A 26,747-nucleotide genomic window follows, 5' to 3' on the forward strand; every position below is an offset into this window, starting at 1 on the left:
CTTCCTGTGCGGAGTTTGTATGTTCTCCCCGTGCTTGCGTGGGTTTCTTCCGGGCACTCCGGTTTCCTCCCACATTCCAAAAACATGCATTTCAGGTGAATTGGCCGGTCCAAACTGTCCCTAGGTGTGACTGAGCGAGTGAGTTGTCTGTCCCCGTGTGCCCTGCGATTGGCTGGCAACCAGTTCAGGGTGTCCCCTGCCCACTGCCCGATGATTGCTGGGATGGGCTCCAGCACCCCCGCGACCCTACTGAGGATAAGCGGTATAGCTAATGAAATGAGATGAGATCATCAAGCACAGCCTGCCTCCACTCTTGGTCTGGCCCCCTGAACAATACCAAGTAGCATTTTGACGCGTATTTTCTTCATTTATTTATTTATTTTTATTTATTTTACATAAAAAGAAATCAAAGTCTGGCTGCAGATTTTTGCTATTGTGGCTAACCATTTGACTACCAGTTATAGAGATGATATCTGAAAAGACATTGGGTTTTATCTCACTATCTTTAGTCATGGTACCAGACACCAATATTCTATTTCGAATATCGTAAGTGACAAAATTATTGTCATCGTTACAAATTAAATGCACAACGAAATTAACATCCGTTTCTGGTACCGTGACTAAAACATTGTGATAATGTGATAAAATCCACTACCTTCTTGCAAATCATCTATACCAGGGGTGTCAAACTCATTTTGACTCGGGGGCCACACGATAGAACAAACATTCTGTCGGGGGCCGGACTAGTAGATTAAAGAGAAAGAAAAAGAGATAAAGAAATATGAGAAAGAGGGAGGGAAAAGGAGAGAGGGCGGGACAAAGAAAGAGAGAGAGAGAGAGGGAAAGAGCGTGAGAAACAAAAGATAAAACGTCGTGAGAGAGGGGAAAAGAAAGGGAGAGGAAGAAAGAAATCCAAAGAGAAATAGAAAGACAGAAGGAGAGAAAAGAGAAAAGAAAGTGCAAAAGGTATGAAGAGAGAAAGAGAAAAGAGAGAAAAGGAAAAAAGGAAGGTAGAGCAAAAGAGGTTAAAAGACACAGAGAGAGAAAGAGACAATGAGCAACAAAGGAAGAGAAAAAGAGAGACACAGAGAGACAGAGTGGGAGAAGGGTGGAAAAGAGAGAGAGAGAGAGAGAGAGAGAGAGAGAGAGAGAGAGAGAGAGAGAGAGAGAGAGAGAGAGAGAGAGAGAGAGAGAGAGAGAGAGAGAGAGAGAGAGAGAGAGAGAGAGAGAGAGAGAGAGAGAGAGAGAGAGAGAGAAAGAAATATAAGTACAGTGTCTCTGTGAGAGGCACCTGGCTTTGGCAACATCAAGTTGACATATTTCAACCTGCAGCTTGTTTTTCTCTTGCGCTTCTCTGAGTTTTGTCTCGCGGGCCAGATTCAATCCCTCAGCGGGCCTGATCTGGCCCGCGGGCCGCCTGTTTGACACCTGTGATCTATACCATTGGTGTCACGAAACGGAACGGGACTGTCTTGAAGTAGGAACTCATTTGCGTAGACGATCTGTCACTTTGATTGAGAAAAAAAAGTTGTCCAACACACCAACGGACCAAAAACAAAACAAAGCAGGCTCAAATGCAGGCAAAACTACAGACTAGGCATTTAACAGGATTAACCAGAACTTCAACAACAAGTCTTCAACAAGGGTACACAACGATCTGGCCAAGGGCAGTTCCAAAAGGCAGGTTTAAGTACCCATAGGAGTAATCAGGAAATCAGCCGGTGTCAAGGGGCAGGGCCAGCTGGGCGCCATGACAACCGTGCAGGACATGACAATCGGTGTACTAGTGCTCTGAAAACTAAACTAAACTTGGACCTGTTCAGACTGTGTACAGCACAACAGAAAGTTTATGTTCCATGATCTTTTTTTTAAGTATTATTTTCTAATTTTAATATATTAATTACCTACTTATGAGGTACTACAGTGAAATATTTGACAAGTCAAGTCAAGTCAAGTCATTTTTATTTGTATAGCCCTAAATCACGAAGAGTCTCAAAGGGCTTCACAGATTGTTACACTATATTACACAAACTATTTTCAACCGACAAGAGGAGTAGGTTATTCGTATGCAATGGAGTAGAAGTGAGTTTTAAGTTTAGATTTAAACATTTCCACTGAGGTTGCAGATCGAATCTCAGGGGGAAGAGCATTCCACAGCACCGGTGCCCGGATGGAGAACGCTCTCGAACCAGCAGAAGACTTCTTTGCTCTCGGGATCATCAGAAGACCAGCACTCTCAGATCGTAGGCTTCGGCCCGGGACATAGTGGCAGATCAGATCTGAAAGATAAGAGGGAGCAAGTCCATGTATGATTTTGTACAATACTAAGAGAACTTTGAAGTCACATCTTTGGCTAACTGGGAGCCAATGCAGGTTAGCCAAAATCGGTGTTATGTGATCGTACTTTTTTGTCCTGGTTAAGAGCCTCGCTGCGGCATTTTGTACTAGCTGAAGAGACTTGATTCTGGACTTCGGGAGACCGGAGAGTAGTGCATTGCAGTAATCGAGACGGGAGGTAACAAATGCATGAATTAATGTTTCCGCATCAGACTGAGACAGTATTGAACGGATTTTAGCAATGTTGCGAAGATGGAAGAAGGCAGTTCTAGTAATTTGTTTTACATGCATCTCAAAGGATAGTTCAGGGTCAAATATGACACCTAAATTTTTAACTGAGTCACTCTGTGTGATGTGACATTTGTCAATGTTCACAGCAGTTTTTGAGAATAAGTCCCGGCATTTAGAAGGACCAATGACTAACATTTCAGTCTTTTCAGAGTTAAGACGCAAGAAGTTGAGTGACATCCACTCTTTTATCTCAGTGAGACAGGCCTCCAAATTTCCACAGTTTAGTGTGGAAGATTCCTCCAACGGAAGATATAGTTGAGTGTCGTCTGCATAGCAATGGAAGCTGATATTGTACTTGCGAATAATATCACCTAACGGAAGCATGTAAATGTTGAAAAGTAGGGGGCCGAGCACTGAACCCTGCGGAACACCGCAGGTAACATTAAAGGGCTCAGATGTCGTTTCACCATATTTAACACAGTGTGTCCTATCTGAGAGGTAGGATTTGAACCACGAGAGGACAGCTCCTGAGAGACCAATCCATTTTTCCAACCGTTCTAGTAGGATATTGTGGCGCACTGTGTCAAAAGCAGCACTAAGATCCAGCAGCAGCAAAAGTGATGAAGCGCCAGAATCCATTGACATTAGGAGATCATTTGTTACCTTGATCAGAGCTGTCTCAGTAGAGTGGTTAGCCCTGAATCCTGATTGCATGGATTCTAAAAGGTTATTCTCCGATATGAAAGCATTCAGCTGCTGTGCCACTACTCTTTCGAGTACTTTAGAGAGGAAAGGTAGGTTTGACACAGGTCTGTAATTACTTAATATTTCTGGATCAAGGTTGGGTCGTTTCAGTGTGGGTTTAATAACGGCGGACTTAAAAGCTGCTGGAACTACACCTGAGGAGAGTGATGTATTTATAATATTTAGAACTGAAGGCCCAAGGACGCTAAAAAGACTTTTAATAAGTGAACCTGGGAGCGGGTCGAACTGGCAAGTTGTCGGTTTGGCCGCATTCACCACTTGTTTGAGATCATCAAGTGACAGTTCACTAAAACCGGCCATTTTCCCAGGGCAGCCACCCTGTCGTGCATCTGTAAATTTCAGTCCTTTAATACGTGTGGTACTAACAATATCTTTTGCAATTTCTTCCTGTATGCATTGAATCTTCTTAGTGAAGAAGACCATTAAGTCCTGAGCAGAGTGTGTCGAACTGTCTGCGATAGGCTGTTGCCTTGTAAGCGATGCTACAGTGTCAAAAAGGGCTTTGGGGTTGTTCTTTTGAGACGCAATCACCTTCGAAAGGTAGGCCGATTTTGCAGAGGCAAGGGCCGCTTTATACTTTAACAAGCTGTCACACCAGGTTTGATGGAAAACCTCAAGCTTGGTAGCGCGCCATTTTCTCTCCCATTTCCTGCATTCTTTTTTAAGGGTTCTAGTTTCCTCAGTAAACCAAGGTGTGCGTCTTTTAGGACGTGATTTTAGTTTTATGGGCGCTATTGAATCCAGCACACTAGTCAGGGTGGTATTGAACTCATTCATGAGTGAGTCAATCGAGCCATTGTATTTAGGAAAGGACGCAACTGCTCCAGGAAGGAGTTCAAAGAGCTCAGAAACTGTGCCAGTGCTTATATTGCGTCCGCTAGATCCCTCAGCTTTATTAACTTTACATTTAGTTAGCACCTCAAATGTCACTAAATAATGATCAGAGATAACAGTAGTACACGGTAGCACCATAATGTTTGAGGTTAAAACTCCTCGAGTCAGAATCAAGTCTAGCGTGTTCCCATTTTTATGGGTTGGCAAGTCAACCAGTTGAGTAAAACCAAATGCATCAATTAGAGAACTAAACGCAATAGTAAGTGAACTGTGTGGGGAGTTCATATGAATGTTAAAGTCTCCCATAATTATAATTTTGTCTGCATAGGTTACTAGTTCAGACAAAAGTTCAGCAAATTCGTCTAAGAAAGTTGTGTATGGCCCAGGTGCACGATAGATAGTTATTACATCAATTGACAATTGAGGGGACCGCATCACAAGAGCCTCAAACGTTTTGTAATTATTAGAGGTACGTGTATTAAATTTGAGCGATTTTTCAGAGATTAGCGCAACACCACCACCTCTTTTCAGCGTGCGTGCTATATGACTACTCTCGTAGTCTGGGGGAGAGGCATAATTTAGCGCTAAGTGCTCATCCGGGCGTAACCACGTTTCACAAAGACCCATACAGTACATAACTTCATTTTCAAACATTTTCGACGGACTGTGTGCCTCGGAACTTTTTTATAAATAAAATTGTACCTTGGTCCAAAAAGGGTTGAAAAATACTGCTCTACATGTTTGCACAAACTTTACCGGTATTATTCTGTGGTGTGAAATGGTTAATCGACATCTACTGAAGAAGGATAACTGACCATAATTTGTTTTTCCCCTTAGCATTATTTTGCCGTCACCCTTTTTTGAGTAGCGATCCACCAGTTGAGAAACACTGCTCTATAGCTAAATATTGTCCAGAATATTCTGTAATAAAATACGTTTCGGGAAGCAGTTAATCTCCAGCCTCTGATTTGTACTAACATTCTCATCACCATAAATTCAAACACTGTCCTTCAACTCTAAGACATACGGATAAAATCCTAATGACATACTTGCCTGGAAGGTAGGTGCGTTGTTTTAGGTTGTCCTTAAAAAAGTTTAATGTATTCCACTGCACCTATCTGTTTTTGTTTTACTTTATAGCAAAGCTTTTTGGGGCGGAACACTTTAGGTAAGAGGAATCGGGGGGTGGGAGGGAGCTGGAAAGTGATGTCATGCTAGTACCTGGTTTTTTTTTGTTTTAATTTGTTGGTGTAGCATTAAAATTAAAAAAGAAATAGCCTATTTGAAGAGTGGGATGCGTCATTTGTAAACATAAGCCTGCAATCATGACTTTAAGCCAGGAGATGGCAGACACGATTGAATAAACTCTTCCTTTTTCATCTTTTTGGTGGTTTGTTCCGCCCCGAACAAGCCTGATAAAAGTAAAATAAAAGCAGATAGGCGCAATGTAAAATAAAGGATATGGGCTCTTTGAACTCAGATGAGCATTGTTACCATGGTAAATGGTAAATAGTCTGCATTTATATAGCGCTTTTCAAGTCAATGAAGACCTCACAAAGCGCTTTACAATGTGCTTCACACTTACCCATTCACTCACTCACTCACTCACACACCAATAGCGGCCATTTTAAGGACACTTAGAATTACGCACCCCACCTTCCAGGCTAGCTAAAAGGAATGTCATTAGGATTTTGTCCGTGTGTCTTAGCGTTGAAGTTCAGTGTTTCAATTTATGATGATGAGAATCCGAGGCTGGAGATGAACTCCTTCCTGGAATGTAGTTTATGACAGAATATTCTGGACAAACGCCAACGCAAACCCCAACAAAGATGAAAAAAAGAAGAGTTTACGAAATACACGGCATCATGAATGAGCCGGCTGAGGCTGCAATGATTACACAAGCTGGGAGATGGCAGCAGTGAGTAAAAAGTTGAAAATTGTATACAGCTCCTTTTAAAGGTGGAATAGAAGAATAGAATAGAATATACCTTTATTGTCATTGTTACAAAATGGGTTGAACATATTGTGACAACGAAATTGGACGCGGCACTCCAGTTTCACATTTAACAGTGAAGATAAAAGAAAACAAAGAAGATAAAGGTTATAATTTACACAGCGTTACAGTGCTATTGCCTCTAGTGGTTGGAATATGGTGTTGCGTTCCCAGCCTAAATGTGTTAAAATAGTGAGATTTTACACGATATGAAGGAACAAAGAAGATAAAGGTTATAATTTACACAGCATTACAGCGCTATTGCCTCTAGTGGTTGGAACATGGTGTTGCATTCTCAGCCTAAATGTGTTAAAATAGGGAGCTCTATCTCTGAGCTAGATGTACTCATGTAAAGAGTCTCTCCTGGCTCATGAGCCATACTTTCCCAACCACTGAGCTAAGTGATAAGCTCCTGTTTATTTATGTTGCTGTATCGAACATAAAATAGAGTATATACAGTAATCCCTCGGTTATCGCGTTTTTTTGTTTTTTGTTTTTTTTTTCAACATGGCGGCTCGACTATACGCAGCGGCTTCACGTGTCTCTCCAGTAAATCTTTTTACTTTAAGTGTTCTTTTATAGCCTTATCTCCCTTGTTTTATAACCTTATCTTCTCTGTTCCTTTATCTTCTTGGCTCATACCTCACTGTGAATGTCTAAAACTGGAGTGTCATGCCCAATTTCGTTGTCACAATATGTTAACCCATTTTGTAACAATGACAATAAAGGTATATTCTATTCTATTCTAATGGGGACCGAGACCACCCGCGAAAACTGAAAATCAGCAAAGTAGCAGCGCCCCTTCAAAAATGCTTAAAAAAACGTATACAGGTATACAGAATATACAATTTACACGGAATAGGACTGCGGCGAAACCACTACGAACCATTCAGTACGATTGTATTAACCGCTCCCAACCACGTGCAGCCATCGCAGCTTATTTCGCTTGTTAACATTACCGGTTACATATTGAAAATAAAAACTGTGAAAATGTGATATTTGATGAGTGTTTGTGAAGCGTTTTGAGTAACAACAGTTAAAAAAATGGTCTGTGCTCATTTTAATGAAAGTGAAAGAGCTACCTTCTGACAATAACCACATACTTTAGCTAGCGGCATCGAACGGCTTTTACAACAAATACACGAAACCGCACACAATTAGCCGTGTTTAGGTAGTACAAACAACCGCTCGCTTTTGGTATAATAAAGTCAAACTTGAGATGAAATGTGACGGAAGAGAATATAGTTACGTCGCGTCGCCGAGTTCCTCCATAATAAACAGCGCTACATAAGAAGGGGGTGAGGTGGGAGGAGTTGAAGGAGGGGGACGTGAGCGAAGCGGTAACTCACCATGACTAAGCATTGCATCAGGGCCTCCCCCCTTCACAATAAGAGTGTCCACACCGTGTCCTCAGTTGACATAAGCTCGCGCTCAATGGCGTCAAGTCAATAAATGCTTTTATTGAGAAGGTAAGGTATATTTTTTGGACCCGTGAAGCTCTGAACCCGCAAAAGTGGAACCGCGAACTAGCGAGTTTCCACTGTACATGTCTGAGGTTTTTTTCCCCCCCTCACGTGAGGTGAGAGGATTGAGCTCAGGGTGGTTGGGGGATTAGTCAACGGGATTTGTCAGATTGAGAAATTAAGGAAGAGAAGCATCCCAGAGGTCATTTTGCCCTCAGGAGTAGCAAGAAAAAAATGGAGTCACAAGAAGTCAACTTTTTCAGGTCAAAAAAACAACTTATCCGAATATGCGCATCCCCGCTCAGCCCAACCCTGTCGATCTCTTAATTCCCTCGACCCGCACATGCACGGGAGCGCCACAAGGGGAAAGACGTTCCGGGGCTGAACAGATGCGGAGATCCCAGCTGTCGGTCTGCGGATCACAAGCGGCTCCGGCTCTTGATTGACCATTTTCTCTTGAGCGATAACCTCGTCAAAGCGGAGCCCGGGTCTTTGGATTGTATTCTTTTTTTTTTCCCTCTTGGTCGCTTCCCCCACCCGCAACATTCCAAGCTGGAGACGCACTCTGACTCCGATTGCTGGGATCAGCTCATCCAGCTCCAGCTGTCCAGTTCTGGTGACTGGGCGCCCTGTGAGTCCGTGTTTTTTTCAACCGTGCGGATTTCTATGATAGGGAACAAAACTGAAGAGTTATTATCTATGCTCGTAATCGTTCTTTGATTGCCTTTTTAAATAATGCATGCATTACCTTGTAAAGTTTGAGGGTTTTTTAAGTTTTTGCACTGTGGTACTGTATCTTTACCTTGCACTCCAGTACTTATTAATTAATTGTGCAATCCTAATGTTTAAATGGCAATAAATTCTATTTTATTCTACAATATTTATTGTTTTATTTAATTGATTAAGACAATGGCTTACAATAATAATGCACATATTTATTTTGTGAAAAATGACAACTTTTTTTATTTATTGGAGAATTTTTCACTTTATTGAGCAAATCAATGTAAATAGTTCAGGGGTTCAGTGTCTTATCCAAGGACACTTTGACATGTAACACGGACGAGCCGGGATTCGAACTGGGATCCCTTACAATAATAATGCACATATTTATTATGTGAAAAATGACAACTTTTTTTATTTATTGGAGAATTTTTCATTTTATTGAGCAAAACAATGTAAATAGTTCAGGGGTTCAGTGTCTTATCCAAGGACACTTTGACATGTAACACGGACGAGCCGGGATTCGAACTGGGATCCCTTACAATAATAATGCACATATTTATTTTGTGAAAAATGACAACTTTTTTTATTTATTGGAGAATTTTTCATTTTATTGAGCAAAACAATGTAAATAGTTCAGGGGTTCAGTGTCTTATTCAAGGACACTTTGACATGTAACACGGACGAGCCGGGATTCGAACTGGGATCCCTTACAATAATAATGCACATATTTATTATGTGAAAAATGACAACTTTTTTTATTTATTGGAGAATTTTTCATTTTATTGAGCAAAACAATGTAAATAGTTCAGGGGTTCAGTGTCTTATTCAAGGACACTTTGACATGTAACACGGACGAGCCGGGATTCGAACTGGGATCCCTTACAATAATAATGCACATATTTATTATGTGAAAAATGACAACTTTTTTTATTTATTGGAGAATTTTTCATTTTATTGAGCAAAACAATGTAAATAGTTCAGGGGTTCAGTGTCTTATCCAAGGACACTTTGACATGTAACACGGACGAGCCGGGATTCGAACTGGGATCCCTTACAATAATAATGCACATATTTATTTTGTGAAAAATGACAACTTTTTTATTTATTGGAGAATTTTTCATTTTATTGAGCAAAACAATGTAAATAGATTTTATTTTAACATAAAAACTCCCAATGTGAATTAGAGGAAAAACATTTGGACTGGTTTAAAATATTTCCCTGTGTGCATCTGTATCTTAATGCATATTACCTTGCGCCTCAGGGTGGTACTTGTTTAAATGACAATACATTTTATTTTATTCTACAATATTTATTGTTTTATTTCCTCGATGAAGACAATGTCTTACAATAATAATGCACATATTTATTCTGTGAAAAATGACAACTTTTTCTATTTATTGGATATTTTTCATTTTATTGAGCAAAACAATGTAAATAGTTTTTATTTTAACATAACAACTCCCAATGTGAATTAGAGGAATAACATTTGGACTGGTTTAAAATATTTTCCCTGTTTTCATTTGAACGAGTTTACATTCCCCGCCCCTCCAAAATTTTGGTTTAAAGTTTGGTTTAATGTCATAATTTTCATTTTAAGTGGTTAAATTACACAACACATAAATTATGTCGAAAACAACCGCAAAATAATAATACACCCTCAGTATTGAATTTTATTGAATCTTTATTTAACATAACAGAAATTTAGGGAAAGCCCGAAAAAAATATATACATATATCTATACTGTATAATATATATGATCTTGCTTATGGGCAGCACGGCGGCGCAGTGGTTAGTGCTTGTGCGGCACAGTTCTGAGGTCATGAAATCAAACTTCCTGTGTGGAGTTTGCATGTTCTCCCCGTGCTTGCGTGGGTTTCCTCCGGGCACTCCGGTTTCCTCCCACATTCCAAAAACATGCATTTTAGGTTAATTGGCACAGTTCTGATGTCATGGGTTCAAATCCAGCTACCAACCTTCTTGTGCGGAGTTTGCATGTTCTCCCCGTGGTTGCGTGGGTTTCCTCCGGACACTCCGGTTTCCTCCCATATTCCAAAAACATGCATTTCAGGTTAATTGGCCGGTCCAAATTGTCCCTAGGTGTGAATGAGTGAGAAAATTGTCTGTCCCTGTGTGGCCTGCAATTGGCTGGCAACCAGTTCAGGGTGTCCACTGCCCGAAGATAGCTGGGATGGGCTCCAGCACCCCCCGCGACCCTGCTGAGGATAAGCGGTGCACATAATGGATGGATGGATGGATCTTGCTTATATTTTTGAGGCTTTTTCAATAACGGCAGTATTTGGGTTCATAGAAAAAAACAAAAACAAATTAAAGTTGACCTGTAAGTCTTTGACAAATGCTTTCAAACTTTAACTTACAGCGCAAAAAAATTGATTTCTCTGTCATATTGTCTGATGGATTATTACTAGGGGCGCACGATAATTATCGGACCGATAGTTATCGAACCAGCAATGGCCAAATATGACGTCACACTTATCGGCCCGATAGAGAAAAAGGGACTTGATAACACTAAATACACACTATAATAATGAGATGACACTACTTGTTAGAAATATTGTAAGCATTTATTTTCTTCATTGTGACATATTTTGATTTTCTGTGGAATTAGTATCACAACTTGGTCGCGTTCCCTCTTTACCTCTTGATTATGTCTGAAAGCTTGGCTATAATAAGTCTCATTGCTTTGCATTTGTGTATCTAATTCATTAGCATTTTATCTTAATGACAATAAAGACCATCATGAATTTTGATTTATTATAGCCACAATTGTGTACAGCTAAGGCTACGCCACTTGATATGAATGATTAGTATATTTCTTTTAGCCAAGGGATGTGTGACCTTAAGTATTGGAGCACTTGAATAATGTTTAGAAGTGACATATTATCACATTGTGAACACACCTATAATCTGTGATATCTACCGTAAATTCCGGACTATAGAGCGCACCTGATTATAAGCCGCACCCACCACATTTTAAGAGGTAAAGCGATTTTGTACATACACAAGCCGCACCTGTATATAAGCCGCATGCGCCCACATTTAAACATGTAACACAAACGCAAAATTAACCCAAACCCGACTTCAAGTCCCGCGATTGAAACTAAATGTCCTTCATTAAAGTCCACAGTCCAAAAATCACAGCCGGCAAAGTGAACAGAAAATGATACCGGTACTTAAGGTTTGATGCAGACTGGCAGAGTCCGGGTCCCGTTGAAAGTAATCCAAGGAAAAAAGTGTATATTTCCAAAGGTAAGGGTGGGAAAAATATATCAGATGAACACATTTACTCACGCAACTCCCTTTTCTTTAACCAACTTTTTACCCCCTCTTCTTTCCTTGTCTGTCCCTCTCCTTTAGCGGTCCCCACTTAAACTCGACACCCTGCGTTTGTTCCGCCCCTCATTTTTCGTTCACGCGTGCAAAACATATCAGAATAAGTGTTTAAAATAAATACAAATAAATCGATTACATAAATATACAGTTGCAAATACATATTATACATGGGTTACACATATTTACAAAGAAAGACGGTACACCGAGAGAGTTTTCAAAGCTTTAATAATAATAATATAGCTTTGACAGTGCAGTTAATGGTAGCAACATTCGAGCGCCGCTGGCGGCCGTTAGAAAAATTACATAAATTGGCCGCATCACTGAATAAGCCGCAGGGTTGAAAGTTAGGGAAAAAAGTAGCGGCTTATAGTCCGGAAGTTACGGTATATACCGGTGTTATGATACTTATAAGAAAACATTTGCCATTATAGTTCACCTGAAAAATGAAGTATTGATAGATCAATTGATTGATTACTTGAGCTTTAGTCATTCCAAAACATGTTTTGGAGACATGTTAATCAAAGTTGTATGAGGTTCTTGTAATTGTAACCCAAAATAAAGACACATACCAGTAATAAGTCTTTTGTCTTTTTATTTTTCTTTAGATCATAATAAACCTAAGTCACGTGTGAAATAAGAGAAAGGTACAGTCAAGTCAAGTTTATTTGTGACGCCCTTAATCACAAGGAGTCTCAAAGAGCTGCACAGACCAGAGTATTGCAAACTACGGACTATTTAACACCATCCCCTGATCTAAAACCTACATGAGGGCAAGGAAAAACTCAAAACCTCAGTCAAATCATGTTTATTTGTGACGCCCTTAAACACAAGGAGTCTTAAAGGGCTGCACAGAGCACAGAGTATTGCAAACCACAGACTATTATGACACCATCCCCTGATCTAAAACCTACATGAGGGCAAGGAAAAACTCAGCAAATCATGTTTGTCCTATGCACCAGTGCTTCAGCAGGGAATGTGGTTTAACTTTTTTGATGCTGCTACGTGACTGAGATGTTGATTTTATTGTTCATATTTTCAATACAGTGAGCCTTCATTTATCGTAGGGGTTACATTCTAAATGGAACCTGTGATCGGCTAAGTCTGTGTAGCGGGTTTTTTATAATTACAGTGTTATTATACAATTAAATTCTGTTGTTTTTGCAGAACATTATAATAATAATAATAATAATAATAATTTCCTTGTATTGTCATTCTGTGTAACAATGTACACAGAACGAAATGTCGATTACACCTGACCCGTTGTAGCGAGCCGATGCAGCCGCAGCCAACAGAGGGCGCCGCCGACCACTTTTTAAGTCTTAGGAATGACTCGGCCGGGGCGCGAACCACCGACCTCCCAGTGGTTATGTCAAAACGATGGCGTTTAGAGAATCTTTGAATTGTAAAAGAATTTGGGCGTACATGAAATGAAATAACATGATCTGCATTTTTATAGCGCTTTTCAAGTCAATGACTTCCCAAAGCGCTTTACAATGTGCTCCACATTTCCCAATAGCGGCCTTCTATTGCAGCCATGTAAGACGCTAACCTGCTTATTGGGGGTATTAGGGGTTCAGTGTCTTACCCAAGGACACTTCGACATGTAACACGGACGAGCCGGGATTCGGACTGGGATCCCTTGATCCCAAGACGAGCGCTCTACCTCCTGAGCTACTGCCGCCCCGACATGACATAGGCAACACGGCAGCTGAGTGGTTAGCACGTCCGTGGCACAGTTTTCAGGTCATGGGTTCGAAAGCAGCTACCAGCCTTCTTGTGCGGGGTTTGCATGTTCTCCCTGTGCTTGGGTTTTCTTCGGGGACTATGGTTAACTTCCTACCTATACTGTCTTCCTCCTGAACTTAGCAAAAATCGTCCAGTCTGCCTGACTTCAGTCAACACGTTACATAGTAGTATATAAAAAAGTCTGGATGCTTACCAGTTCTTCGTACCTGGTACGCTTAGCTGTTCGACAAATGCACCTCCAGGGTCAAATGTCCCACTCGTGAAAATGTGACTAAAATGACTTTGTATCTAAATTTTGGGGGAATGTAATAGAACCTGGCAACACGGTAGATCAGTGGTGAGCGCGTCCACTGCACAGAAGGTCATGAGAACGAACCTTCCTGCGTGGAGTTTGCATGTTCTCCCCATGCCTGTGTGGGTTTCCTCCAGACACTCCGGTTTCCCCCCACATTGCAAAAACATACATTTGATTGGCCGGTCCAATGAGTAACAGCTAAGAATATCAACAGTATAAACAAATATTTAAATATATAGAAAATAAAAAACAGAATACTTCCAAGCTGTTTTACGTTTGTGTACATCTTAAAACTCAACCCTATGGATGTACAGGTTGAGAAGAAGCGGATAGACTGTTTAGCCAATCAGAATGCAGAACACAATGCCTGATGAAGATCTATAAAAAAAGCAATACAGTGAAAAATGAACTGTGTTAAAGTGAGGGCTAACTGTATATTTTGGGTTCTCATCTCAGGTGACAGTCACAAGGTGGAAATCCCGCGGGAGGAGATGGAGGTGGTCAAGGGCCAGATGGTGGTACTGCAAGCCTGGTACAGCCCCAGCTCGGACATCTCCAAAAACACCGTCATTTGGCACTATACCGGGAACGAGTCCAAGCAGGTGAGACGGCAACTGGAAAACAAACGCACCCATAGTCACACAAACACACAAATATATCATGTTTCATGGCTTGTACATCTGCTGTAGACCATGCGCTGACCTCCACTGGAATTTACAATGGTCATCTTCTTTAGTGGGATTAAAGATGACACCATGAATGGAGGTCATTGTGCGTTGTTGAAGGGGAAATGCATATCTTGGAGGGATTATATAACACAGTAGAGTATGCGCTGTCCTTTATATTGAAACTGAAACGAATAATGATGCACTGAAATCAAAGCTATGGACCGAAACTGAAAATGTGAAATGTGATTGGTCGAAATACCAAAATAGAAGACTGCACCAAATTACCCTAAAAAAAAAATTCATGAATTGACCTTTCATAGACTTGCCTAAAAGGCCAATTGTTTGGTGAAATGTTGTTTCAATTGCTCTTTGAGTCACCACAGTTACTTATTCCTCCCCCTTCTGTCATTGTTAGCATGCTAGCATCATTAAATTATGAAAAGGTAAAACTGTTTTGGTGAAAATTGGGTCCAACTGCTCATTGAGTGTCCTTAGGAAGAAGGTTCTGTCACTTATTCCTCCCCCTTGCTTTAGTGTTTGCGTGTTAATGACATAAAATTATGGAAACCTCAAATTGTTCCGTGAAAATTGGTTTTAATTGTGCTTTAAGTCACCTAGGCAGAGGGTTCAGTTACTTATTCCTCCCCCTTCTGTCATTGTTAGCATGCTAACCTCATTAACCATTGGGAGGTATTTTTACATAATTGTCTTATTTGATGGTTTTGATAATTTACCATCAAACAAAAGTATCGATAAAAAAAGTATGTACCTCTGAATATTATGAGTGGTTGGACGTAGAAATTGTAAAAGGAGGTGGACAGTCGGCTTGGCACAGAGAGGTCACAGGTTCGATTCCCGGCTCCTTGAGTTAAATGTCGAAGTGTCCATGGGCAAGACACTGAATCCTTAATGCTGGCGCCTCATTTTTGCATATTATCGTCATGAAAATATTGAAACCTAAAATTATTAAGTCTGAATTAGATTCAAATACTCTTTGATAGTCCTTAGGCAGGGGCTTCAGTTACTTATTCCTCCCCCTTCTGTCATTGTTAGCATCCTGTCATGATTAAAATATGAAAAGCTAAAACTGTTTTGGTGAAAATTGGGTCCAACTGCTCATTGAGTGTCCTTAGGAAGAAGGTTCATTTACTTATTCCTCCCCATTTGTCATTGTTTACATGCTAACTTCATTAAACCTTGGGAGGTAATATTTACATAATTTATATTATTTGATGTTTTTGATGATTTACTATCAAACAAAAGTATCGATAAAAAAAGTATGTACCTCTGATTATTATGGTTGGACGTATAATTTTCTAAAAGGAGGTGAAGCGCTCGGCTTGGCACAGAGAGGTCACAGGTTCGATTCCCGGCTCCTTGAGTTAAATGTCAAAGTGTCCATGGGCAAGACACCGAATCCCTAATGCTGGTGCCTCATTTTTGCATACTATTGTTATTAAAATATTGAAACCTAAAATTATGAAGTCTGAATTAGATTCAAATAATCTTGGATAGTCCTTAGGCAGGGGCTTAAGTTACTTATTCCTCCCCCTTCTGTCATTGTTAGCATCCTGTCATCATTAAAATATGAAAAGGTAAAACTGTTTTGGTGAAAATTGGGTCTAACTGCTCATTGAGTGTCCTTAGGAAGAAGGTTCATTTACTTATTCCTCCCCATTTGTCATTGTTTACATGCTAATTTTATTAAACCTTGGGAGGTGTTTTTACAAAGTTTATTTTATTTGATGTTTTTGATAATTTACCATCAAACAAAAGTATCGATAAAAAAAGTATGTACCTCTGAATATTATGGTTGGACGTAGAATTTTCTAAAAGGAGGTGAAGCGCTCGGCTTGGCACAGAGAGGTCACAGGTTCGATTCCCGGCTCCTTGAGTTAAATGTCAAAGTGTCCATGGGCAAGACACCGAATCCCTAATGCTGGCGCCTCATTTTTGCATACTATCATTATTAAAATATTGAAACCTAAAATTATTAAGTCTTAATTAGATTCAAATACTCTTTGATAGTCCTTAGACAGGGGCTTAGTTACTTATTCCTCCCCCTTCTGTCATTGTTGCATGCTATCCCGTGTCGAGAAAATCAGTATCCTTTTCAAAAGACAAGCGGGATGACGTCTCGCATGATATGGCCATTTCAGGTTTTTTCAGGACGCGAAGATTAATGCGACACATGTCACATTAAATTAATTCGAAGCTAACGACATATTTCATCGGCCACGTAAATATTAGCACGTCGGATGCGTGGGCGCCCGTGTGCGTGCATGCGTGAGTCTTGCCGTGATTAATATAATCTAAACAGTTTCAGTGTCTGATGCCCGCGGGTTTATCTCGCAGAGAAAATCAGAAAAGTCGGCGCTTGCCATCTGCACACATCAGGATTATCTTTATGATGGACGTCCATTTCTGTTTATATGCTTAATCTGTGCAAGCAAATATGCTGCACGGCCAATGCCATTACAATGTATGATATGCCCTATGCACTTCCGCCATTTGACTAATTACCGCAGGTGGATTTAGCGCTCGGAGCTGTGTTGGAATGCGTTTTTACTCTGTTGTGTAAGAAAATAGCTTAACGTTTATTCGGACTGGTTTCATTTAAACCAGTGGTTCTTAACTGGTCTGATTTAAGAAGCCACCCTAACGACGAGCTGCGACCCAAATCCAGAAAAAAATCCCACTTATCAATTGTATCCAATGAAAGGATTGTGCGGTTTGGAGTAGAGATCGTAAAATATATTCCCTAAACATCGATAATTATTCATGCAGTTAATATATAGAATGTATCCCATGGGGATGAATAAAGTATCTCTCTCTCTTTCTATCTTTCTCTCTTTCTATCTTTCTATCTATCCCTCTATATCCATCTATCTCTATCTATCTCTATCTATCTATCTCTATCCATCTATCCATCTCTATCTATCTTTATCCATCTATCTATCTATCTATCTATCATTAATCTATCTATCTATCTATCTATCTATCCATCTATCTCTATCTTTCTATCTCTATCTTTCCATTTATCTCTATCCATCTATCTCTATCCATCTATCTCTATCCATCTATCTATCTATCTCTATCTCTATCTATCTCTATCAATCTATCTATATCTTTATATCTACCTCCATCTATATCTATTAATCTATCTCTATTTATCTATTTATATCTTTCTATCTCTATCTTTCTATCTCTATTTATCTCTCTCCATCTTTCTATTTAACTCTATCTCTATCTATTTCTATTTATCTCTATCCATCTAGCTCTATCCATCTATCTCTATCTAACTATCTCTATCTTTATATCTACATCTTTATATCTATCTCTATCTATCTCTATCTATCTATCTCTATCTTTCTATCTCTATATATCTCTCTATCATTCTATTTATCTCTATCCCTATCAATCCATCTATATCTATCCCTATCTATATATCTCTATCCATCTCTATCTATCTATCTATGAAAATCTAAAAATTGTTAAAATCATTTACAGTCTAGAAACGCTTCAATGGCAGACCCTCGTACACCATTTTTATATTTTGCAATTGTTTCCTTCTTTGACTCCCTCTTTTTCACTTTTCTCCTTATTACTAACTTTCTTGGGACCCATTATATTGGGCAAAAAGGGAAAGAAAACCAACATTGACAATAAAATGAAAGATGGTCCCTCTCAAACAGGCTGATTGGCTGAACAGGGAGAAGAGATTGAGCAGGACATTATTGCTATCTACTGATAATCAGTGTGAATGGTAAATGGTCTGCATTTATATAGCGCTTTTCAAGTCAATAAAGACCACCCAAAGCGCTTTACAATGTGCTTCACACTTACCCATTCACACACACACTCACACACCAATAGGGAGTCAGCCATGCAAGGCGCCTACCTGACCCTGCGTTTTTTTTAAATTATGATAAAAGCCCCGTGACCCCCACTGAAAATAAGTCCTCGACCCACCTTTGGGTCCCGACCCACCCCTCGAGAAACACTGATCGAGACTATTGAACACCTGCCAAAAGATTGCTTATGATGCCAGGTTTAGGTTATTTTGACTATTATTGCTGACTGTTGTTCTTTATTTTGACTGTTATTGAGCACCAGTGTACTGTTAGATCACTGTCACTATTTGCCAATCATGTTGCTGTTCTTTGATTTCCACACCCTTTACGATTGATCTTATTTTCGTTACCTAGGAGATTTTAATAAAAAGAAAAGGCCTAGGTAGGACCTTTAGAACAGGTTGGGTTTTTACATCTTGAGGGTTTTGTATAGTCTCCCCCTGTTATCTTTGCAAGTGTTAAGTTTAAACTTTAGTAGACAAAATAAGGTGAAAAGTCATCAATGGATTTTGAACGTGCAGGAAGATAAGAGAAATCCATTCCCCGTTTCTGACACCTTGCCCTAAGCCTCATCTTTTTATTAAATCTTTAATGTTTTAAAAAAACAAATCAGCCCTAAAGTGTGTGGAATTCAAATTACAGCAACACGATTGATCGATAGCGACACTGATTTAATAGGCAATACAACAAACAACAGTGCACAATGATACTCAAAATAAGGAAATGGCGTCCCAGGAAACCTCCTTTGCATTGTTCCTGTCAAGAACCAGAACAGGATCAGGACCCAATTGCGTGACGTTCTCACACAAGCCTTTATTTTACGGGAAATCAGGGGTCTGGCGTGGAAAGACAGGAAGCCAGAGACCGACAAGATCGATTCCAATTGCCTGAGTTGATACCGGACAGATGGGGTCGATACTAGACAGGACGGGACAGACAAGATAGATAATGAATCAGGATATCGGGAGAAACTAGACGGGAACAAACCTGGGGAAAATAACAAACAGGACAAAAACAGACGGAAACAAAACTGGAACCTGAAATTGAACAGGACAAATATAAACGGAAACAATACCAGACTGGAAATACCGACAGGAAAACAGGACGGAGTCAGAACCCACGTCTTGTGGGGCAGAAGTTCGTTTGACGGGCTGACAAAGGAAGCGTGAGAGTCCTGAGCTTAATATAGACAGAAAGCCAATCTTTTAACGTGCCGCAGCTGGCGCCACCCGGGCGGGGCCAAATGGGCACCATGGCAACCGTGACACACACGGGCGTAGCCAATTGGGCGCCATGGCAACCAGGACAGGTCCAATCATAAATAACAAACTTCAAGCTAAAAATGCACTGATGTATTTTCTCCTTGTTTTGAGTGTCTATTCAACTACAAACATGGGTAGAGTTTTTTTAGTTTAAATGGAACAGTTTTTAGAAATTCTACTTATAGACTTATATTTTCATCTCATTATTTGTTAGGAAGATGTTTTTATTTCACACGATTCAACAGTCAAGTGGAACAAATTGACATTTGATTTAATTTAGCCAATTAAATGGAGCTAAATAGTCAAGTGACTTATATAGGTTTTGAGAAATTTTCCCCTTTCAATTATAATCCCTTAAATATATTGTATCACACTGAAAGGATATAGTTATGTTTATACTTATTTTGGGGGATAAAATCTTGCACTTCCACATTGTCGCTGCTATTTAAATAACACATATCTTCATCTTTTTGTCCTTTTTCATTTTTGCACTTTTTAGTGGAAATATTTTTGCTAAAAACATAAAAATGACACAAATGGAGAGAACTAATAAGAATAGCAGCGACAATATATTCAGTTCTATCATCATTAAATTATTTTTGTTATATTGTCATCAGGGCAGCACGGCGGCGCAGTGGTTAGCGCATGTGCGGCACAGTTCATGTCTTGGGAACCTCCTGCGTGGGTTCAAATCCAGCTCCAGACTTTCTGTGCGGAGTTTGTATGTTCTCCCCGTGCTTGCGTGGGTTTCCTCCGGGCACTCCCACATTACAAAAGACATGCATTTCAGGTGATTTGGCTGGTCCAAATTGTCCCTAGGTGTGAATGAGCGAGCGAATGAGTTGTCTGTCCCCGTGTGCCCTGGAATTGGCTTGCAACCAGTTCAGGGTGTCCCCTGCCCACTGCCCGATGATTGCTGGGATGGGCTCCAGCACCCCCGCGACCCTACTGAGGATAAGCGGTGTAGATGATGAGATGAGATAAGATAAGATATTGTCATCATTAGATTTCCATTAAAAACATTTTTTTTTCTTTTCAATCTTCAAAACAGAGCCCATGATTAAACATTTGGTGCAGAACTTTCTGGGTTAAAATATTTTTTTTAATTTAGAATATGTTTAATGCTTCCCCACTTTTTCGGCTGCGGGCTGTACGTGGTTTTCCAGGGGCATGGACTAACACTACCTATGGATGTATACAACTGTTGGCGCCACGACATATGAATTGTTGGATTTTTGCAGTGGGGATGGAAAATAAACAGGAATTTCTTGGAGAAACCCAACAATAGACAAGAGCCTTTGTTTAACAAGTAAGCTTGAGTTGGCGTGTATAATTAGTCCCTGTACTACAAGTCCCATGATGCTTTGCGGTATGAAGGTATCCCGGATGAAAGAAACTGCTCACATGTAAACTGATTCCTTCTGTTAAGCTGTAGCACATTTACATACAGGTAAGGTTCCTACTCTGTGGAAATTCACTTAAAAGTATTTCCAAATTCTTAAACATGCAACGGTGTTAGGCTTGAATTTATATTTCATCGGTATTTTACAATTATTTTCTAAGATAATCCATTTTTAGGACAGCCTCTCTTTGTCATTCTGAGCTGTGACATCATCGGAGGAACACCAGCACCCTAGCAAGCCAGTTGCCATAATTGTATTTGTTAATTAATAAAGGGGTATTGAGTTTTGAATAAAAGTTTTGGTCATTTTTGTGGAGAATGCCTTGGTTTTGTTTCAGGTGGATGCAGTTATGGTGCAACAAAGGGAGAGAAGCCAATTAGGGGCTAATAGGCAAAAAATAACACACAGAGAGCTAATGGAGGCTATCCGGGACGGACCAATTAAAGCAGCAACAGCCTTGGCATACAGTGAGCAGAAAGGCTGGGAATAAACCAAGGCACACAGCCAAACAACACATGGTGGGCAACCAACGAGCACCTACTGGGAGCGAACAAAACAGGAAAGCCCTGGGCATCCCTGATGCTAATGGGAAGCTAGCTAGCCAAAATTATGCGTGACAGGCATGGTGAAAAACACAAACGAAAAGCCACAATCGCCTAACTCTCTGAAATGAGCGGGTTTGTTTTGGATTCATCCCCACATGTTGTGTTAATGGGATTTCCCATTTTTTTAAAGTGTTGTGTTCCTTCAATGACATCACAGCTCTACAGGAAACAAGCCAGATGGGTCAACTTTGAGAATAAAAATCTCAATCCCCAGGTGCCTGTTAAATTTTGCAACATATTTGTGTATTGTGGGAAGGAACACGATGTGTTCTGTACTCTGTTTGAGAATACAGTGGTACCTCTACTTGCTAACGTAATTCATCCTGGGAGTAGTTTCATAACCTGAAAACTTTGTAAGTAGAGTCATGCTTTGTATGTAAATGCTCTAATCCGTTCCAAGTCCCGCAAAAGTACACAATTTTTTAAAATCATAAAAGAGCATCAGAACATGAAACAAATACATGTTAAAATAAGATTACTGCACCATAACCTTTTTAGCTGCGCGTTCATTGAAAAACTGATCCAATGACGTCTGCTTTTGCCAGCTTTTGATGATTCATCAGAAATGCGCGAGGCAGACATAGCGATAGCCCGACTTGTAAACTCTTTTCCCGGGTGATTTATTTTCACTAATCCCCAGACTTCATAGAATTTTTCTAAAATGTGTTTAATTTGGGCTGATTGGATGATGGCTGCGTCATGCCGGAACCCCTCCTCCTCGTCTCTGACGTGACGGTGACACAAAAAGCATGCTGGAAGCACACATGCGCACTGGGTTGCCGGGCAGTTTTGAAGCAATAGCCAGTATTTTAGACTTCGTAACTAGAGGCAATGTTTTCACGTTCCGGTACTTTGTAACCTGAATCCATCGTGTGCAGAGATATTCATAAGTAGAGGTACCACTATGGTTATTGAATTTTAGTAAGACTGTTTTAATTGTATGTCAATTTTCCGCCACCCTAAAGGTGATCAACTTCAGTTCTGGCGAGGTGGGCCACGGTCAGAACGATTTCAGCAAGCGAGCGGGCTTCCACGCGGCCATGCCCTCCGCCAACCTCTCTATCTTCATAAACAACACGCAGGAATCGGATTCGGGACGCTACGTGTGCGATGTCATCATTCCTGGCGGCACTGGCATTTCTGGACAGATGCGCCTGAATGTCAAAGGTAGCGAACCCACGGCTTCACTGCGTAAAGGTTATGTTTGATTACAAAAAATGCACTGCTACTTCCTTTTTCAAATAGTGGAATCGAAGGAAAGTACCTTTAAAAAAAAATCAATCCACCTTTAGTAGTGAAGTTAAATACTATTTTATATACACTTATACTAAAAATATTTGTCCTAAGTTTGACCTCAGCCTTGAGTACAACTTTTGAGAAGGATGTCGTAAAACACTTGTGCATTGGAATGTTTTCTTTGGTTTTAGTCTGTGCAAAAATTAAATGACTTATCACCTCGCCTGGGGGGTTAGAATGTGTGTGTCGTGCCCCATTCTGTCCGAAAGGGCGATGACCTATCACCCTTCTCCCAAGCTTCAAAGGACTATTGGGAAATTTACATCCAGGACGGCGCGGACCAATATTTTGTAGTTATACTGTAGTATTATTTATGTAGTAGTCGTATTTTTGTAGTATTACTGTAGAAGTATTTCTGTAGTAGCGTTTCTCTATTCTTGTTGTAAAATAATTCATTAGGTCTCTGTTTTGAAGCACTTAATATTAATTTTTTGGAGGATGATGGACCCATGTGGGGGAGGCAGGAACTGGAGTCAGGGGTGCTCCAAAAGAAGGTTGTATTTAATAACAAAACCAGGATCAAAATAGCAACAGAAAATGGGCCCAAAGCAACTACCAAAATGTCCAAACCAGAAACCAGCAACAAAAACAAAACAGAGAAACTGTAAATGGATTAACGAAGGTAACAAAAAAACTAGAAACAAATAAACTAACCTGACATAGCGTTAAAATCGGGCTTAAAATATCCAGCCCAAGCCACCTTTAGTAGTAATTTTGTAGTAATACTGTAGTATTATTCATGTAGTAGTCATGTTTTTGTAGTATTACTGTGGTAGTATTTCTGTACTAGCGTATTTTTGTTCTTGTAGTAAAATAATACATTTTGTCTCTATATTTAATTACCAAATGTTAAGATTTTGGAGGATGATGGACCCATATGGGGGAGGCAGATACTGGAGGCAGGGGTGCTCAAAAAGAAGGTTATATTTGATAACAAAACCAGGATTCATAGTAGCAATAAAAATATTTGAATGCAATATTGAACTAACTGAAGAATTACTGTGGTGCCATTTTGTGGTATCACTGCAGTAGCATTTTTGTGGTATCTCTGGAATAATTGTATCGTGCTTCTTTAGTATTTTTGTAGGATTACTTTACTAGCATTGTTATAGTATTACTGTATTAGTGTTTTTGTGGTTTTACTGGAGTTGTAAGTGTAGTATTCCTGTAGTAGTCTTTTTGTGGTATTTCTCAGGTAATACTTTTGTAGTATTACTGTAGCAGTCTTTATGTAGTAGTATTGTTGTAGCAGCATGTTTCTGTAGCAAAATAATATATTTGGTCTTTGTCTTAAGCACTTAATATGATATTTAGTTTTCAGTACTTCTGTAATTAGTATTTCTGTATTTTTTTTGTATTACCGTTGAAGTATTTTGTGGTGTTTCTGTAGTAGTATTTTTGTAGTGTAAAGTAATGTATTAGGTCTCTGTTTTAGGCAACTCAATTTGATATTTTGTTCTTTCGCATCTGCAGTATTTTTGTTGCAGTTCTGTAATACTTCTCTAACATTTCATACTACAGTATTAATGTAGTAATACATTTGTGGTATTTCTGTTGTATTATTTTTGTACTCTTTCTGGAGTTGTATTTTTAGTATTTATGTAGTAATATTTTTGTCATATGACTCATATCACTGTAGTAGTATTTCTGTAGTAGCATTTCGTATTAGAGTATTTTGTTGTATTTATGTAGTATTTTTGAGGGATTTCTGTAGTAGCATTTTTGTTGCAGTAGTTCCGTAGTACAGTCTGACTGTAATAGTATTTTGGAATATTTCTGTTGTATTTTTTTCTTTAAGTATTAAAGTATTTGGGCCGTTCTTTAGCACATCATATGCTTTTTTATTTTGTAGTGTTTTTGTTGTATTTATGTAGTATTTCCGGGGATTTCTGTCGGAGTATTTTTGTAGTATTTTGTTGCAGTAGTTCCGTATTACAGCCTGACTGTAATAGTATTTTGGAGTATTTTGGCTGCATTTCTTTTTTCTTTAAGAATTCAAGTTAAATAAGATATTAGGGCCCGGTTTTAGCACATCATATGCCATTTAGTTTTGGAGTGTTTTTGTTGTATTTATGTAGTATTTCCGAGGGATTTCTGTAGTAGTATTTTTGTAGTATTTTGTTGCAGTAGTTCTGTTTTACAGTCCGACTGAAATAGTATTTTGGAGTATTTCTGTTGCATTTCTTTTTTCTTTAAGAATTCAAGTTAAATAAGATATTAGGGCCCGGTTTTAGCACATTATATACAATTTAGTCTTGTAGTATTTCTGTAGTATTTTTGTTCATACCCTGAGATGTTGTTTCGGCAGTCCCACCCTCCCCTCCAGTTTGCACGTTGACGGGCGAGCCGGTGGTGAACGGCAACGTGACTCTGAGCTGCAAGTCGTCTCACGGGAAACCCGTCCCTCAATATAAGTGGACCAAGACGGCCCCCATGCAGGAAGTCTTCTTCTCGCCCATGCAGAGTGAGTACATGTCTACTTGTCAAGTTTTAGACATTGTAAAAGAGTGGTGAATGATTGACTTCTCTATCCAGAAGTCAATCACTTATTGTGCACACTTGCGCATGAAAATAGCGCGTAAAAATGGATCCCGAGTGGCATTACGCATTTCATTTTCATTCATTCATCCGTTTGTTCTGCTTATCTATGTTCTTTGGTTTGTTCCTTCCTGGTTTTCTGTTCCTTGTTTTTTTTTTTTTAAATCTGATGTGTAATTTAAAATAGTATTATTAAGAAACATCTCTTGAATTCGTGAAATTGTGTTCAGGGATTTAACTTTAAGATCTAATATAAATACATTCAAAGCTAATAGGCTCTCTCTCTCTCTCTCTCTTCCTCTCCATGTATCAGTGTATACGTATAGCTTTCTGTATTCGTCCATGCTTTTCTATGTCTATCTTTCCCATCTTGTTTTTATCTCTACCTGTCTTTCTCTATTAGTCTCCGTGTCTCTCTATCTCGCTATATCTACATCGCTCGCTCGCGCTCGCTCTCTCTCTCTCTCTCTCTCTCTCGCCGTATCTACATCTCTCTCTGTCTCTCTCTATATCTACATCTCTCTCTCTGTCTGTCTCTCTGTCTCTCTCTCTCTCTCTCTCTCGCCATATCTACATCTCTCTCTCTGTCTCTCTCTCTCTCACTCTCTCTCTCTCTTTCTCTCTCTCTCTCTCTCTCTCTCTCTCTCTCTCTCTCTCTCTATATATATATATATATATATATATATATATATATATAATAATAATAATTTCCTTGTATTGTCATTCTGTGTAACAATGTACACAGAACGAAATGTCGATTGCACCTGACCCGTTGTAGCGAGCCGATGCAGCCGCAGCCAACAGAGGGCGCCGCCGACCACGTTTTAAGTCTTAGGAATGACTCGGCCGGGGCGCGAACCACCGACCTCCCAGTCTCAAAGCGGGCGCCTTACCATCTAGGCTACTGAGATACCTCCCCATTTCTATTCATCTCTAGCTAGCTTTCTATCTCTTCTTATTGATCACTTTTTTACGCTATTGCGCTTTCTGTACCTATCATTCAATTAGTCTCTAGCTATCTCTCTATCTCAACCTACACACTGTATCTCTTATTCACTCTCTCTACCTCTACCTCTCTATCTATCTTTCTATTAATCTCTTGCTAGTTCTCTATCTCTACCTATCTATTTATTCACTTTAATTCTATGTCTATCTCTACCTATATTTCTGTCTCTTTCAATCTTTTTATCTCTATCTCTCTGTTTCCATCCAACAGCTATCCCCCTATGTCTATGTTTCTTTTGATTTCTAGCTAGCTCTACTTTGTCTGTCTGTCTGTCTGTGATTGGTTGGTTTATATTCGATTTTGTTAAACAATACCGTTAAAGTAATAACTATGATGACTCACCTATTTTGGGGGGGGGGCTTGGATCATTTGACTCA

At 39.6% G+C, this 26,747-nt stretch overlaps 1 protein-coding gene across 2 annotated transcripts in view; it reads left to right on the forward strand.

Moving 5' to 3' along the window:
- esamb (endothelial cell adhesion molecule b) overlaps positions 1–26,747 on the forward strand; it is a 161,084-nt gene that overhangs the window by 112,404 nt on the left and 21,933 nt on the right. For both annotated transcript variants that reach the window (XM_088345373.1, XM_088345371.1), the window contains exons 2-4: positions 14,195–14,340; positions 22,496–22,697; positions 25,135–25,290. In XM_088345373.1, coding sequence (XP_088201499.1) covers positions 14,195–14,340; positions 22,496–22,697; positions 25,135–25,290 — 504 coding nt within the window. The remainder of the gene's footprint in view (positions 1–14,194; positions 14,341–22,495; positions 22,698–25,134; positions 25,291–26,747) is intronic.

Source organism: Urocampus carinirostris, chromosome 10, assembly GCF_059441175.1.
Source record: "Urocampus carinirostris isolate Australia breed hairy pipefish chromosome 10, RoL_Ucar_1.0, whole genome shotgun sequence".
Classification (NCBI taxonomy): Eukaryota; Metazoa; Chordata; class Actinopteri; order Syngnathiformes; family Syngnathidae; genus Urocampus; species Urocampus carinirostris.